Source organism: Fusarium keratoplasticum, chromosome 1 (assembly GCF_025433545.1).
Source record: "Fusarium keratoplasticum isolate Fu6.1 chromosome 1, whole genome shotgun sequence".
In the NCBI taxonomy this organism is placed as follows: domain Eukaryota; kingdom Fungi; phylum Ascomycota; class Sordariomycetes; order Hypocreales; family Nectriaceae; genus Fusarium; species Fusarium keratoplasticum.
This window is the reverse complement of record NC_070529.1, coordinates 2,182,637-2,198,639: the sequence shown is the minus strand read 5'-3', so window position 1 is coordinate 2,198,639 and position 16,003 is coordinate 2,182,637. Positions and strand designations below refer to the sequence as shown.

General features: G+C 55.1%; 4 protein-coding genes across 4 annotated transcripts; 1 reads left to right on the top strand and 3 right to left on the bottom strand.

Annotated features, from left to right (window-relative positions):
* Nucleotides 1–652: 652 nt before the first annotated feature.
* On the bottom strand, nucleotides 653–2,718 carry NCS57_00064900 (Serine/threonine-protein kinase cot-1; the record flags this gene model as incomplete). Its single annotated transcript, XM_053050732.1, has 4 exons — nucleotides 653–953; nucleotides 1,002–1,475; nucleotides 1,544–2,044; nucleotides 2,102–2,718. 4 exons carry the CDS (start codon nucleotides 2,716–2,718, stop codon nucleotides 653–655), a joined length of 1,893 nt encoding a protein of 630 aa, XP_052919247.1.
* A 2,417-nt stretch (nucleotides 2,719–5,135) lies between these two features.
* NCS57_00064800 (Mitochondrial import inner membrane translocase subunit TIM54) lies at nucleotides 5,136–6,518 on the top strand (the record flags this gene model as incomplete). Its single annotated transcript, XM_053050731.1, has 1 exon — nucleotides 5,136–6,518. The coding sequence occupies one exon, from the start codon at nucleotides 5,136–5,138 to the stop codon at nucleotides 6,516–6,518; it is 1,383 nt and encodes a 460-aa protein (XP_052919246.1).
* A 287-nt stretch (nucleotides 6,519–6,805) lies between these two features.
* Nucleotides 6,806–7,577, bottom strand: NCS57_00064700 (uncharacterized protein; the record flags this gene model as incomplete). The annotated part of the gene is made up of 2 exons (XM_053050730.1): nucleotides 6,806–7,278; nucleotides 7,340–7,577. The coding sequence occupies 2 exons, from the start codon at nucleotides 7,575–7,577 to the stop codon at nucleotides 6,806–6,808; spliced, it is 711 nt and encodes a 236-aa protein (XP_052919245.1).
* A 2,115-nt stretch (nucleotides 7,578–9,692) lies between these two features.
* On the bottom strand, nucleotides 9,693–10,697 carry NCS57_00064600 (uncharacterized protein; the record flags this gene model as incomplete). Its single annotated transcript, XM_053050729.1, has 1 exon — nucleotides 9,693–10,697. One exon carries the CDS (start codon nucleotides 10,695–10,697, stop codon nucleotides 9,693–9,695), a length of 1,005 nt encoding a protein of 334 aa, XP_052919244.1.
* Nucleotides 10,698–16,003: the final 5,306 nt, after the last annotated feature.

Here is a 16,003-nt window from a genome sequence, read left to right as displayed (position 1 = left end):
AGAGATTGGCCGTCCGCCATGTCAAGGCGCTACACGAGCTCTGTCATCCACAATTGCTATTACGGTCGATACGAGCTGAGGCTCAAGCTCGGGCTCTCCATGTACAAGAGTAAGGAACAATCTTGCTGCAACCAAGAGTTTCGCTGACCAAGGCCTTTCCAGTTGTAGTAGAATGTAAATAGTACAATATTAAGGCTCACAACATTACTACATGTTGTCACGTATCCATCATTAATCAGGTGTCAACAATCACAAGAGACAATGCAAATACCCCTTCAAGTTTCAACTTGTTTTATTAGTCTTTGACTTCTTCAGCAAGGTCTGAACTACCCTCTTTTGTTACATGCTCAGTACAATGAAATCCATACATGATAAAAAGCTTGCCCGAGCCAGAAGCCTGCTATCTAGACTAGCCCTGCAATTACAGCCTTCAAGGAGGCATCTTGAAAAAGCACAAAGCTCAAGGGCACGTAGACCCGAGAACATCCAAGAACCTGATCGGCCGTCAAACCATTGCTGAGTGTTGTAAGGCGTCGTCTCTGCGCTTCCAGAGTGCTGCCCCTTCCCAGCTCGAGTGTAGCAAAGCCCGTTCACAGAACTGGGCCTTCTCCAAGATGAACACATGCCGGAGTCAAAGATTTCTTGGCGCGAATTACCGGAAGTTGTTATCAAACCGCTTGAAGGTGTAGCCGATGAAGGGCAGGGACATCTCGGGAGATTCCTCCGCCTGTCGGCCGTTCTGGATGGCCTGGGCCTTGAGGACCGTCGCGTTATCCGTCTGGTCGATTTCATCAGTGGGGAAATAGGTCGTGTCAATGTTAGAGGTCAGGCGAGGCTCGAAAGGTGCGCGGATACGGCGCAGGCTGTCAAACTCGACGCCACGAAAGAAAGCATGGTTCTTGATCTCGTGTGCACCTCCACGGCCAAGACGGTTCTCCGTGTTGCAGACCATACTGATTTACGTTAGCAATCTCGTCCATCATCTCGACGAAATATCGTACCTTCGGATCAGATGCTCAGCATCGGTGCCCAGTGTGATATCGTCGGGGAAGTACAGGGTCTGTCTCCAGTTGACAATCTTTCGGTACGTGTCGTGGCTATCCTCAGCGCAGAAAGGGGGCCATCCCACAAGACACTCGAACATGATGGTTCCCAGCGACCACCAATCGCAGTCAAAGGTGTAACCATGTCCAGTAAAGATCTCAGGGGCGATGTAGTCGGGAGTTCCAACGGTCGAGTACGCCATCAATCTTCGTGATCGTCGCCAGTCGTTAATCTGAGATCGGTTGCTGACAGTGAGGTTGATCTGGTCGATGGCGACCGAGTTACGGTCACGCGGCCGGTTAGATCGCCCCTGAAGCAGCTGCTGATAGTAGTTGTTGTCATGGAGTCTGTGGAAACCCGTCGACAAGCCAAAATCAGTCAGCTTGACGTGACCACCACGGTCCAGAAGAATGTTGTCGGGCTTGATGTCACTGTTTCAGAGTCAGTCAAATTTCAGGGGGGATACCGAGGGTTACCGAGGGATAGGGGTGGCGCATACCGATGGATAAAGCCCAACTTGTGTACAGCCTCAATGGCGAGGACAATCTCGGCAATGTAAAACCGTGTAATGTCTTCAGAGAAGATTTCGTACTTGATGAGCATCGTCATCAAATCTCCACCGGGCAAGAACTCCATCAGCATGTAGAGGAAGTAAGAATCCTGGAAAGTCGTGTACAGCTTGACGACCCAGGGGCTGTCAGACTCGGCGAGAATGTCTCGCTCTGATCGAACGTGGGCGAGCTGGTCCTTCTTGAACATTTCCGTCTTGATCAGGGACTTCATGGCATAGACCTTGCCATCTCCCTTCTTTTGAACCAGCTTGACCTCTCCAAAGGCACCCTTTCCGATAATCTTGACCGTGTTGTAGTTCTCGGGCTTATCCTTGGTGCGCAGGAAACGCAGGTACTGGCCTTCTTTTCTTCCAGCGGTAGACCAGAGCTGCTCGCGTCTGGCAGAACCCTGGGAGGGATCCTGGAGTTTCTGCTCCAGCTCGCTCTGTCTATAACAGGACGTTTAGCTACACAGTACTGGAAAGGTAACAGAGTGCAGACCATACCTTTGGTTACGCTCGCGCGCACGCTTGACACTGTCCTTGAAGAAGTCGGCAGCAAGCTGGGAGCACTTCTTCTGGTTGCTGTTGGCATTGGTGCCGTATCGGTCGGGATTTCTCTCGGGCGCTCGCTGGAACTCCTCGACAGGAGCAGCAGGTTGGTTGGGCATGGGAGGAGCGTTCATGTACCCGGAATAGGCTGGCTGCCCTGAAGCGCCGGCGGTTCTGGGACGCTGGCCAGGCGAGGGCCCTCGAGCGTAAGCCTGCGCTCGAGCAGCGCCTCCGAGGTTCTGGTGGGAGAACTGGTGAGCGAGACCGGTGTTGGGATCGTTGGTGCCCGGGGTATTGGATCGCGGCTGATAGCCAGCAGGTTGGGCATAGTCGTTCAGCTGCTGGCCTTGATACTGGGCGTATTGGTTCTGGTTAAAGTAACCCTGGGGCGCATAACCACCAGCGTATGCCTGCTGCTGAGCCTGTAGGCCAGGCTGCTGACCAGAAGCGGGAGGGAAGACAGGCTGAGGAAAGGTCGAGGGCGTGGTGGGATAGGCGGCCCGATCCGAGGCGGTCAACCTGTCATTGCTGTTCCCAAAGTTGAGGAACAGGCGGTTGTTGTTGGAATCCATCCTGTCTGATTGCGGCGTCGCGGTCGCCTCGTATCGTGCTATGCGGTATCGAGCAGTCGGTGACGGACAGCAGACAGAGAGAGAAGAAAAAGATGAGGGCGGCGTGGGAGATGGCCAACAACCAGAGTTTCAGGGGAGGACAAAGTCCAGGGGCTTGCTTCCACTTGTGGAGGGGACGGGAGCGAGGGGCGCGGGACTGAGCTAGCAGAGCGGCGGGCTGGAGTCTCTTTGGGCACAAAAGACTCGAGTCCAGAGCGCAACCAGCGATGAACAGCACGCACGAGGCAGCGGAGTGATGACTTGAAGAAGAGAAGAGATGGATGCGCAAGAGGGAGAGAAGGCCCCGTCGTGTACTTACCTAGGTAGTGCTGCCGGGCTGATGACAGATGCAAGTCGGCGCCTCCTCCAGGTCGAAACGCGCAGGGATCGTCCGTGAACGTTTTGGTTTTGGCACACGACGGGAGTGTTTTGGGGGGGGGAGGTTCCGAGGGGTCGAGGGTCCACGGGCGGCGGGCGGCCTGGACCGGGGCAGGTTAGGGAAGTACGTAGCAGCAGTGGATGTGCTGCTTGCAGTTAGGTGGTGCTCTAAGAAGCGGTGGTGGTGGCCGCTGTGGCCGCTATAACTTCTCCCCGAGCCGCCAACTGCAACCACCCATCCTTCAATGCCACTGCTCGACCACTGCCCCTGACGGCTGCTGGGCGGTGATGAAGAGTCTCCCGTCAACCGGCTGCTGATCAGGAGCTTGGGTCCAGTTCCCGCCGTAATACACACACCAGAAATCCGCCTGGGTAGCACAGAGGCAGTGCTGGGCCGGAAATGTTTGTGGGATATGTCTATCTATGGAACCTAGGAATGGATGGATCAGATGCGACGATCGGCCGTACCCAATATAGGTGCTACAGCATGCAAGTATCCTGCAGGTAGAGACGGGATGGAACTTGGATTGGATGGATGCTCGTTCGCTGACGGTCAACTATAATTATCGACCTCGGTGAGACTCTTACTTGGACACGACAGCTAGAGGCAAATGGTTCATTCATAACCAGGCCATTTCCCTCCTCTCATTTGCCGCCTCCTACTTAACCAACACACACATGCTTCAAAACATGCTCCCTTCACCCATCTCCCCAAGCGAATATTATTGGAGAGCGGCGGTGTTGGTGGTCAACCAACCGTGGATTGGCCACTCTCTGGCTCGGCACCCGCCAGTCTCCTCCTTCGGGCTCTCTACCCATCGGGCAACGAACGGACTCGATTTCGGGGCGTGTCCTCCAGAGGTAGGTTCCTTACCTGGGAGATCCCTCAGGGGCTGCACCCCTGCCGCTGTGTTTCCCCAGACACCGTCTTGGCCCTCCACCACGACTCCTGAGCCTCAGGTGAACCTGGCACCTGCACCTGCAGCCAACCCAGCCTCATCTCCAGTTGGGCAGACAGAGATGGATTGCATGAGGACTGCGCCTGCTACTGGGGTTGCTCCTCTCGCTGTAGGTTGTTTGCGTCTCTGGATGCGGTGACCAACGGGGCTCACGGCTCACCGCAATGGCTCAGCACTCTGGGTCGGACTGTCTTGGGTTGCGAATAATTACAAACCATCCAGTTGAGATGAGCCTCTCTACCTGATGTCTCAAGTTGGGTCGTGCTTTTATTAATACGCTCCCATATGACAAGGCGCCACGCTCGCTTCGGTTCCGGCCCGTGTGGTTGCATCCGCCGCCTGTGCTTCCCACATGGCAATTCCCCAGGGATCCATCCATGGACGAGGAGAGAGTATCGCCGTTATTGTCAACTGCTGTGAGACTGACGGATGAGACTAGGCTGCTGTCATGAGCATGGCCTTCTCTGATCACAGGTCCTACATGGCCATGTATCGCAGACATCAGATCTCGGGCACCTTTCCAGTAAGACAACACTAGACACTCATAACCTTATTAACCATAGACACGAGATGTCCTACCAGGGGTCCCGACACCTTCCAGAAGCATTGTGGAAGCTTGATTATCCAGGTGAGAAAGTATCTGACAAAGTTGTCAATTTCAATTCCAACACCATGCGGCGCCCATTACAGAATCAATTAGCAACATGGAAAACTTCAGGAATGAGAGATTCTTAAGAAATCAACTTGAGGTTTCCAACTTTTCTTTCTATTTTGGCCTCGCAACACCAATCCGAACCACACAAATCTTCAAGTGAGCCCCTCCAAAGCTAGTTCCCGGAGCCTAGGTATTTCCATCCCGGTCCTTATCGCATCGTCGCTTATCGCCATCATTTTTTTCCCTCTAAGCGGTCCGAACTACCACCGCCAGGCCGATATCAAGATCGCCCGCCCGTCGTATAAACGACCCCTCAGACGCCATTGACGAAGCGTTTCGTCCCTCCGCGAGCCCTGTCAGACAAATTCAGCGGCACCGGACTCGCAATGGCCGAGCAGAACCCCCCCGCGCAGCCCGCCGCCGGCGCCGGCACCGGAGCCACCTACAAGGCGCCCACTCCCAAGCCGACCCAGAACCCGGCTCTTCGCATGATGGGCCTGCCGAACCTCCCCCGGAAGCTGCCCTCCCGCAACTGGCTCATCTTCTGGGCCATCACAGGCACCATCTCCGCTGCCATCATCTACGACAAGCGCGAGAAGAAGCGAGCCACAGCAAAGTGGAAGCACGTCGTCGCCCCTCTTGCCAAGGACACCATCAGTTCGGCGAGCCAGCTTCCCCGCAAGTTGACCATCTACCTCGAGGCGCCCCCCGGCGACGGTCTGCGCGTTGCCCAGGACCACTTTATTGAGTATGCGAAGCCCGTCCTCGCGGCTTCGGGTCTGGACTGGGAGTTTGTTCAAGGAAGGCAACAGGGTGACGTGAGAGCCGCCGTGGCAGAGAAGATTCGCCGAGCGCGGAGAAAGGATGAACGACCAGATGAGGTGGATCTACAAACAGACGAAGCTACCATCGAGGCATTGAGGAAAAAGAACAGTGTGCCAGAGTACGAGGGCACAAAGGGTGATATCATCTTTGGACGGCATACATGGAAGGAGTACGTGAGAGGTCTGCACGAGGGCTGGCTTGGACCTCTTGATCCTCCTGCTAAACCTGAGCCCGAAACGACGACGACCGCTATTGAGGGTTCTCCTGAGGACGTAAAGACTGAGGGAGAGGGAGAGAAGCCGGAGGAGAAGAAGGAAGACGAGAAGAAGGAGGATGAAAAGAAGCCTGAACGACCACCTCAACCACCCCCTTACAACTCCCCCGACGACTACTCTCTGGCCAGCCTCCCTGCCCAGATCCCCTTTGAGTTCTCCCCTTCCAACCCCATCCCCTTCCCCCACCGTCTCGGCTTCCGCCATACTTTTGTCCGCCTCAACCGCTTCTTCAACCGCCGCAAGCTCGCCGACGAGATCGGCCGCGAGGTCGCCGCCGTGTGCTTCGCCGCCTCCTCCCGGGAATGGCGCGAGGCTGACGGCCAGTACGAGCAGCAGCTCGTCCTACAGCATGAGGAGAAGGACTGGGTCAAGTCGGTGTGGGACAACGAGGCCCCCAAGGAGGATGACAGCGCTGCTGCTCCTGCCGTGCCCGCCAAGGAGAAGATCTGGGCGTCGCCCCTTGTCGTTGATGCTCGTCTAATGCAGCGCATGCGTCGGTTCGAGATCAGCTCTGAGGACGAGGCCCGCGCTGCTCAGATCGTCGTCCCCGAGGCGGAGATCGAGGGATGGATCAAGGGCAGCTTCCGCAGCCTTTGGCGCTGGGGAGTCGATTCCTGGAACGCCAAGCCCATGAGGCCCAATGTCGGCGATGTGAACAACGACGAGTAAACAGGAGCCTATCCTGCCATGTGCTAAAACGCAAAAAAGGAACGTGATGAAGAAAAGGACGCTGCTATGTGGTTTCATGTACAATAACCTGGTGGAGGCGCGACGAGGAAAACTATTCTTGTATATCTATCTACCCATGTCATACCAAGGGCGAAGGGCTTGGTTCCATATCTATGTTGCATCTACGATAGAGCGAGGGATGGTATTTGCGGTATGGCTCACTGTACTTTATAATCCCAAGGCATTACTCCCCTTCAAGAGTTACGAATCTCTTTATCTCTTGGTTCTCAATCGTCCTCGTCTGAATCACTCCCGTAACCCACCAACCCGAGGCCCTTCTTCTCGGGCGGTTTCGTACTTGTCTCGGTCTTGGTCTCTGTCTTTGCTTCTTCCGGCTGATTCTTTATCTCAGTCTCCCTTTGCTTTGCGGGCTCTTCATCCTTGTTGTCCTCTTCTGCGGCGCTGACTTTTCTCCTCAGACCCTTGACATCCCTCTCCTTGACGCGCTTTCTTTTCCGTCCAACCTCCCACGATTCACCTTCCCCTTCTGCAGCAGGCTCATCTTGCGGCCCCTCTCCAGCATCGCCCTTCTGCCGCTCCCTGAACGCCTTGAGACCTTCCTCCGTCTCGCGCCGCACGCGTTCCTCCTCTGCGCGCTTGTTGGCGCGTATCTCGTCCAGGAACTCTATCTCGTCATCATCTAGGGCGCGGAACTGGTTGCGCAGCTTGGTCTGTTCTTCAAACGCAGCTTGCTTTGCCGCTATTGCAGTTCCCGGTCAGCTCTTCAATCCACGGGCAACATCAGTGAGGTGTTGGCTTGCCTTTATTCGCCTGCAAAATGTCATACAGGCTCTGCTCGCCCTCTCCGGTGGCGGCCTTGACGCGCTGCTCCTCGCGCCGACGCCGCTCAGCATCGAGCTCCTTCTGAACCGTCTCCCACTCCTTATTCTTCGCAGAGTCGTACAGGGGCTGCTCAGTGGGCGCTGCTGCGGCGCCTGTGTCTTTAGAGAGTTCCCCTGAGGAGCCAATTGTCCCCGCCGATACAAAGCGGTTAGACATGATTAGAATTTCTCGCGCCTTTTGAGCCTTGAGCGGGCGTGTAGAAACGATGATGGGGTTATGAAAGAGCAGTGATGAGAACGCGACCAGCACAAGGTGGCGAGAAACAATAGATGACCAATTGACAGATGAAGGGCCAATGGCTTCAATCAGAGTCACGAAGGATAAAATTCAACAAGTCCGCAACTTCCTGTATCTCAATGTTGGGAAGATGAGGTGGGCACAGCAGATTCGTAAATATCGAGGTGTTGAATTACTCCAGTTGAGACTTGAAGGCGATATGAGATGACGGAATCATCCGATGATTTCCCGGCGTAGGTATTCACACCTGAAATCTCGCTCAGGTCAAACATCATGCATCGCACACCAAACATTTCAGGGACGAAGGGCCGAGACAAGTCTCTTTATTTCTTTTTTGTATTTGCTGATCGAGGAAGACCCAAGGGGAGGGATATGCCCTGCCGGTGAACGGAGCAAGACAACGAATGAATCCCGCGTCTTGACCTTGTTCCCGAGTACCTACCTACCTACCTTAGGTGCTTGCTTGCTTGCTTTAACAAACACAACTCCAAGCCAACTTGTTGAAGTCTCACAATCAATACACACCGTCCATTCCATGAATGCATCCTCGAATCTCGTAAGTGCCAATCGATAAATGGTTCCCGGGCCATTGAGGTCATGGACAAATGAAGCGTGCTTCCAAACCACCTTTTTATTCTGCGCAGCTGTCAAAAGATACCACGGGTAACTTATACCCGTCTCGTTGTATCACAGCATCAAGGTTCGAAGCAGCTTGAGCTCGCATGCTTTGTCGTCCTGTGCCTTCGATATCGCCCTCAATGTTCCGTAAGAATCGTCCCAATTCGTCAAGAGAAGAAAACCCTGATGCCCTCGGTCACACAGGACCGCCATCGAAACGAATCCCCATTAAACCGACGCGAAGAAGCAAAAAAAATCCCGATGTCCCTCTCTACTGAAGACAAAACCAGGAGAAAAGACAGCGCCAGAGTCGTCAAGATGGAAAAAAGAAAACAAAAAAAGCCTCCTTGACTCCATGACCTTTGTCTAGGTAGCTGGTATCAAACTGATACTCAAGCCTAGCCAAGCGCCAAGATGGTTAGAGGCAGAGAAAAAAAACACGGAAGAAGCAAATGTCAAACCCCGTAAACCGTCCCAGATCCTTATTTTACCCGCTGAACGCAATGCATGAAACCCCGTCATATAAACCCATTTCCGTGGTCAAGAGCCGTCTGCCACGTACAAGAACAAACAAAGACAAGTTGAAAATATATACCGCCCGCAAGATCGATCGAAGCTTGACTGATGAGACCGCTGGGTGGCCGCGGCACGAGTAGCTGCGGAGCCGTGGTCGGTGCGACCGATGCGAGCCTCGTGGGACAGAGAAGAAGAAAGTGAAATCGAAGTGCGAATCGAATGCCGCACAAATGAGTCCAAGCGAGTGGATGCGATTAATCAATCGCCGTTTCCGCCATCTATAGTGGAGAATACTGTGCCTCGGGCCACTGGTTCGGGTCTTGAGCCAGTCCCATCGTGGGTATTTTTTGGCTCTCGATCCAGGGCAGAACTGCTGTCGTAGAGCAGTAAGTCCAAGGTGATTCCCTGAGCGCATATGCCATCTCAAAAAAGAGAGCGCCAAAGCCGTTTGGAAACCGTAAAACCCGCAAAGTCTATCGGAACCGGACCGTATAATGTGAATGATGAAAAAACCAGAACGCCGAAGATGACCATTACAGAGCGTATACCAGTGAGACAAAAGGAGAATGCCGCGTTATTTTGTCTTGGTCCACGAAAGAGACTGGGACATGACACATCGCGGGATGTGGCCAAGCTCAGCTATTCGTTTCGTGTTTGCCAATCGCGACGATGTGATAAAAAATCCTGAGAATGATCCGCCGAAAGGTCATGTTATGAACAATTTTTGTCGTGCCTGGGTATCTGAAGATGCGAATGTATCGTTCTCGGGATGCGTGTAAAAGAAAATCGTGGCCGTAAAAAAAATGAAATCCCTAACTTTTTTCTTCTTTCCAAGACCGAACGCCCTCGGTCAGAGAGCCATTAATCCTCCATCGACGAGGACATATAACTTTTGTGACGTTAACCCATAACCGGCTGGCTGTAGCCGTGGGGAACAAAGTAGGGGACCTGCTGCTTCATCGGGTCGACGCAGCCAGCACAGCTGCATTCAGCAAGGCCATGCTCCCACATGTTCTGGGTGTATGGGTAGTGACCGCCGTATGAATTGTGGCGGGAGTTGGGGTAAAACGAGTTGTGAGCGGGAGGCTGAGGGTATCGGCTGGTGTACTGGGCAGCAGCCTGAGAGAACCACTCGTTGTAGCGTGCATTGCTCGACGAAGCGGACATGGCATAATCGGGTGTGCCATAGCCCGAGTCGGGAGGTGTGAGGGGAGCACTCCACGGGTTGTGTGTCCAAGCAACCTCGCCGCGAGGGCGGTAGCTTTGCTGCTGGACCTTCATAGCCTGGTAACGCTCGTACTCGGCCACCTGCTCCTGGAGGTAGCGCGAGTGAGGAGACTGGCGTTGGCCAGAGTACCTGGCGAGCTCGGTGTCGATCGCGGGGACAAGAGAAGCGAGCCTCTCGCGGCTGGCCTGGGCAGCCTGTCGCTTCTTCATATCCTGCCAATCACGCCAGTTCTCGAGCCAAGCCTGGTAGTCCTTGCTGAGGTCAAGGTTGACATACAGGCGCCAGCCCATGGACTCGACCCACTCAAACTCGAGCGAGTTGAGCTCCGACACAGCAATACCGCTAACCTCGGACCAAGACCGGTTCTGGAAGGTGTTGTCGTCGAGGAACTTGCTGCCCAGCAGAAGCGACACAGTCAGGTATCGCCAGACCTGACCCTCGGAGGCCTTGTAGGGACCCTGGCCCTTCAAGGTGTTGATCCTCTTGGCGAGGTAGTTCATTCCGAGAAGGATCGTGGTGCTCGGGAGCCTCGTCGAGGTGAGGATCTGAGACACGAACTTGCGGAAGGGCGAGGTCAGAGAGGCCTCGGGAGTGACAACTCGCAGCGCCATCTCAGCAACGTACTCGGCCATCATGTCGACCTCGTAATCGAGGACGGCACACACGCCACCGGGCATGATGAAGGTTGGGAGGGGGGTCCGACGAAGATCGGAACGCGACCTTTGTCGGAGAGGAGAGCGGTGATGGGACGCGTGAAGGAAAGCTGTGGATGAGCACCACAGCTAAAACGTCCCGTGGGTGTGAGCGTGTGTTTGATGGCGGTAGAGCGAGGATCGACGTGTATCTAGTAGGCTTGACAGGCCATTTAACGGTGCACCTCAATTTCCGATGTCGTGTCGACTGGGGATAAGGGCAAAACGTCTAGATCGAGAGTAATTCGGGACGGATCGGTTTTAACGTAGAAGGATGGTCGACCAACAGCGACCTAAGGAAACTTGCTTTTGTCGTAAACGGGAAGAAAAACAGTGTCGCGGGGAGGATGATAGGAAATCCGGTGAGTGCTGAGAACTAGTACTCTGGGAGATTGGTTAGCAACATGGTGCGGAAATTGCACCGTCCATTGTCATCACATCCACGACCAAGGCCACGACGAGATCGACCCAGCACGCCCCATGTGTTGTGTTGACGGCGACTGGTGGTAATCGGATAGCGTTGTCGAAGCGACATCAACATGAGTATCGAAATTCGGGTCGTGTACACAAGCTATCGGGTGGCTGCTGTCGCGTTGTCCGTTGCAAAGGTAGAGGGGAGAATTCGGCGGCATGCAATCGGATCAAGGTGTGGCCAGGCCGGTGGATGGAACGGCAACAACGGGCGAGAGGCAAGAGGAGCACTCACCGAGGAGAGAAAAGCGGATGAGGGTGAACAAGGAAATAGAGAGGGAGAGAGAACCCGAAACTGCGATCTCCGAAAGGTGTTGGTGAGGGTCTGCACTTGACTTGAGGGCAAGCCAAAAAGTGGACAGGAACCGTTCGTTGATATACAGCGACCTACAACAGCGGCGGGCTGGGTAGGCGGTCGACGGGGCAAGGAGAGACTCGCGCGAAAAAAGACCTGAATCCTGACGTCTACAAACCAGCGAGGTCTGTGACTAGTAGTTGTCGGGGGATTCGGCGGATTCGGTTTTTGTCGTGGAGGAGAGGAAGAGAGGAGGAAGGATGAGGATGAAGAAGGGGAAAAGAGAGAATGGGAGAGGGAGTGGTGAGAGGATGAAGGAAGAGAATGCTCGAGCAGGGACAGGAGATGGCAAGATGGGGAGATGGGGATGATGCAGTTAGTGTGGAGGAGGGCGTGGCGGGCTCAGGTGTCCACCACTGTTGTAGTGGGCGTGCGCTACTACTACGTACAGGTCTGTAGCAGTGCCCGTCAAGTCCCAGCCAAGTCTCTTCTCACTCGATGCGATGGCCCCAGCCAGCATGATGATGGGGGACCGACGGGACCGACCAGGCAGGCAGGCGGACAGGCATGGGATGGGTCCGTGGATGGTGAGGTGGATTGGATCCAATGGCAAGGTGGGCGGCGCGGCGCACCTCACTCACGCACGGCTACGGGTACATGGCAGACATGGCTAAGGAAGAGCGAGTACGCAGTACCTACTGTCTGTACTGTAACGGTGGAGGGCGTGGAGCAACGAAAAATAAAATATGGGGTGAGCGAGTCGCCGACGAGTGAGAGCCCATGGCAAGACTGAGCCAATGGATCATGGACGGCCATGGATGGGATGGGGTTGGCTGCCCGCCCGTGGGAACCTAGAAGAAGAGGCCTGGAAGGGGGCAAGACTCGATGGACGGGACGCTATTGCAGGACGGGACTGGGCAGAGGTACCTCCTACGCAGTACCTACAGGCGGAGAATCCATGTACCATCCAGCGGCCATTACCGCCCTGGAGTACCTGCAGGCAGAGGTCACTCTTTGGGCTGACGGCCGGTGACAGCGAATGACAGTAGGAGCTGGTGCAGAGGGGATGATGGAAGGGGAGTCAGGGAGTGGAACCTCAGATGGATGCGTGAGAACCCAGCAAGAAAAAAATTGAGTGGGGTCGAATCAGCGAACGAGCCATGCAACAGGCTTGTGCTGTCCAGGGCAAGGTGCAAGGTCATGACCACCACTCCCACCGCGGTTGTGCGTCCTCCTGGTCTGGTCGTGTCGTCCATATCCATGTGTGTGTACGTACCGGTGACTCGCAGCCCCCGGTCTCCATGATTACGATGTGAGTTCAGCCGATTGTCAGCAGTCGAATTCCTTCCAGATGGACGAAGTGCCAAGGTGCGCACGATGGATGCACACACAGACTCCCGAATCTGGCGCGGAGGGGAGGCAAGGCCACGGAGAGCCGGGTACGTTCGCCTCAGTTGCAGCAGCAGCAGCAAACTTCCATCACGGGCATCCGTCTCTTCCTCTTCCTCCCAGCCGGGATCTCGGAGTCGTCGGCCTTTGTAGGTTGTCCCTCTGCCCCAGGGTTTGTTCTTGGGTTGGCGTCGCAGTCGTTACAGTGGTTCCACGGCTTGGGCTTGGACTTGGGCTTGGGCTTGCTTGGGCTAGCTACCTAGGCTCGCTTCAGATACGGTGGTGCCCACGAAACATCTCAGTCGACCGGCACGCACGAACGAGTGAAGGTACTGTGCATCGGCTCAGTGGCTGTCCCGGGGTTTTGTCTAGGTATTCACGCGGCCATGGGGAGAATGGATGGGCGTGCGGGCATTCGGATCATGAGTGATCCATGAGCTCGGCTGCTATCACAGTGCGTAACCCTATCCATCCGATCCATCCATCCTCGCCAGCAGCGTCAGCCTTCATCTCATCGACGTGTTCAAGTTGGCCAGGGTACCTGTAGAGATCCAGGCTCGAACAACATCCATCAGCAACTTTTTTTCTAGGCTGTCCCCAAGCGGTAAAACCATTTCTTGCCTGCGCTTGCCGATGGGGACAACGGGACCCTCGCTCGGCCTGGTTCACACTCTGCCTTAGCTTCCCTCCCTGGCGCCAACTCCGAGACGGCTGTGGGCTGTGGACACTATTTCTGGCATGGCTGGCCAGTCATGAGCACTCACCTGATCCGAGCCGTCGGGGGCCATTTCACGGACAGAGGCGAGGTCCTCCACTCACGGGGTCCCCTCGCAACCTTGATGCTCGACGCTCAACGGGCCAGCCAGTAGGCAAAAGGATCCAGAAAGCTTTCATCTGCCCATCCACTCAGCGCCGTCCCATCGTGGCCGCATGTGGAGACTTCCATGTGCCTGCCTCGTTTTGGTTCTTGCTCGTCCCTCCTGCTCTTCCATTGTGCCTTCGATGACACGGGACTTGAACCAGGGCCACAGGGCCTAACCTCCTGATGGCCTTTTCCTCGGGGGCTTGGTCTGCGTCAGAGGGTGCAATTGTAGCGCCTCGCGGTGCAGTAGCCTGAGGGCTTTTGGGGGTGGTTGGAGAACGTCACTAGCAACCTTCCAACCCGCCCGCCGTCAGCCATGGTCATTATTTTCTTGGGCTCTTTTCTTTGGTGTCGGGTGGCTTGACTTGACCGTCAGGGCAAGAAAGAAAGAAAAAAAAAAAAAGGTTGGAAGGAGTGCATCAGAGGTGCCTTCGGGTTCCCACCAGGAGGTTCTGCGTGGCAAGCGATCACCGGGCTCCCCTCCTGCTCATTCGTCCAGCGTCAGAGTTCGGACATGACTTTCATCAACAGTCAACTTCGTCGTCATCATCAGGTTTCGTTGCCCTCCTCTGCTGATCAACACCACGCAAGTCGTTCTTTCATTACCCCTTTCCGTGCCCTATGTACAGTACCATCCTGTCTTAATCATCTAGCAAGGCGCAGCACAGAGGCCGTCCTCTGAGTGAGACTGCTGTTGCTCCTTCTCAAAACCCTGTGCCGGCATCCCAATCAAATGCAGAGACGCGATATTATCAAATTACAGCAACGACGACAACAATAACAAAGTTCATAGAATAACGCTCATGAGATCATGTCGTCTCGGTGCCTCGGCCAGTCCCCGTTTCAGTGCTCCCCGTCTTCATCCGACTTCTGGTTGGTCGGATTTTTACCAAGCCTGCCCAGGTAGGGGTGGCAAACCGACTTGTCGAGGCGTGCTTCCAGAATCCCTTCCACTCACCACAAAACGGGGCGGAGGAGGAGATTTGGCATCCAGTCGACCCCGGCACCCAGGTACGAAAATACCGCTGGCTGCAGGGATTCCCGACGCCGTCGATCAGACCTCACCGTTCTCGAGGGCGACTAGGATGCAAGACACTGCCCAGCGAGTCACCGGTGCAGAATTTCTCCCAGAGTGGGCCGGGGTTCTTCGACGCTGCCATCGCCCATCAGCCCTTTGAGCATAGCGGTTCTTGAAGCCCAAGCCCGGTGGAACGACCCTTCTAGGGTTGCCAGAATTGGCCGCACTCTAAGAGGAATTGGATGGCTGAGTCGGTGCAACAGCGCTTGACCACCAACTGGTGAATGGAGGAGTATATCCGCTCCATCTCAACACATCTCTCAAAGTTTGGCCGCATATAGGGGGGCTGGCACGTACAATGCCCAGTCAGCAGAATTCAAAAATAAACCAAAACAACAAACAATCAGCAAGCACAAATCAGGGGGTTCTATTCATGGATCATGATGAAAACGCCCCCGAGAATCGCAGACGATTAAACACCAGTTGCGTTGCATGTGAAGCCTCCGCGTCCCCTCTCGCTCATTTGATCACGAAGTCTTCAGAAGGCAACTAGCAACCAGCTCCTTAGCATCCTGGACCCGAACATGCGGAGGGAAATGCCTCAGGTCCACCATTGCCGGCGTGTAACTCGATGGTGAAGGGACACTTGGGTCGGACGTGCAGCAACAACCCCTTTCTCCCGCGCAGCAACACACTGCGGACCACCGATCAAGCACATTTACAGTACATTGTACTTGCTCGACAACTGCGCCAGGGTGGGTGCGCCGTGATAGAGGCGTACGTAACGCGCTTCATCCCCTCTCCTCTCCCCAACTTGTTCACCGCTGTTGTCTTCGACCACTGCCACCAACGATACTGCAGCGACGGTTCCCTGACTGGCCACACAAGCCCTGCTCTGGGAGATTTGGGCCCACAGGTCAGGGCAGGTGTCGCGTTGCAGGCCAGTAGCGCCGTTTCCCCCAGGAGATTACTTGGTCAATCATTTCGAACCGTCCGGGCCAGGTTGCCATGTGAGCGCTGTGGCATTAGCCCATGAGGCGAAACATGTGTTCAACACAAGCGGATTCTCCCTGCTCCCGCAGTTGGTCGACATGGATCGCAGGCTTGCTCGAGATGCGATTTCCTGCAGTTCTGTTGTCCTGCACCAGACGGAATGCCATTCTGCCATGGGGCAGATTGGATCTTGACTTGTCAGAAGGGCTGAGTCCCATCTCGATTCCATCCAGTGTTTGTATCCAACATAAATCATGGTGTGG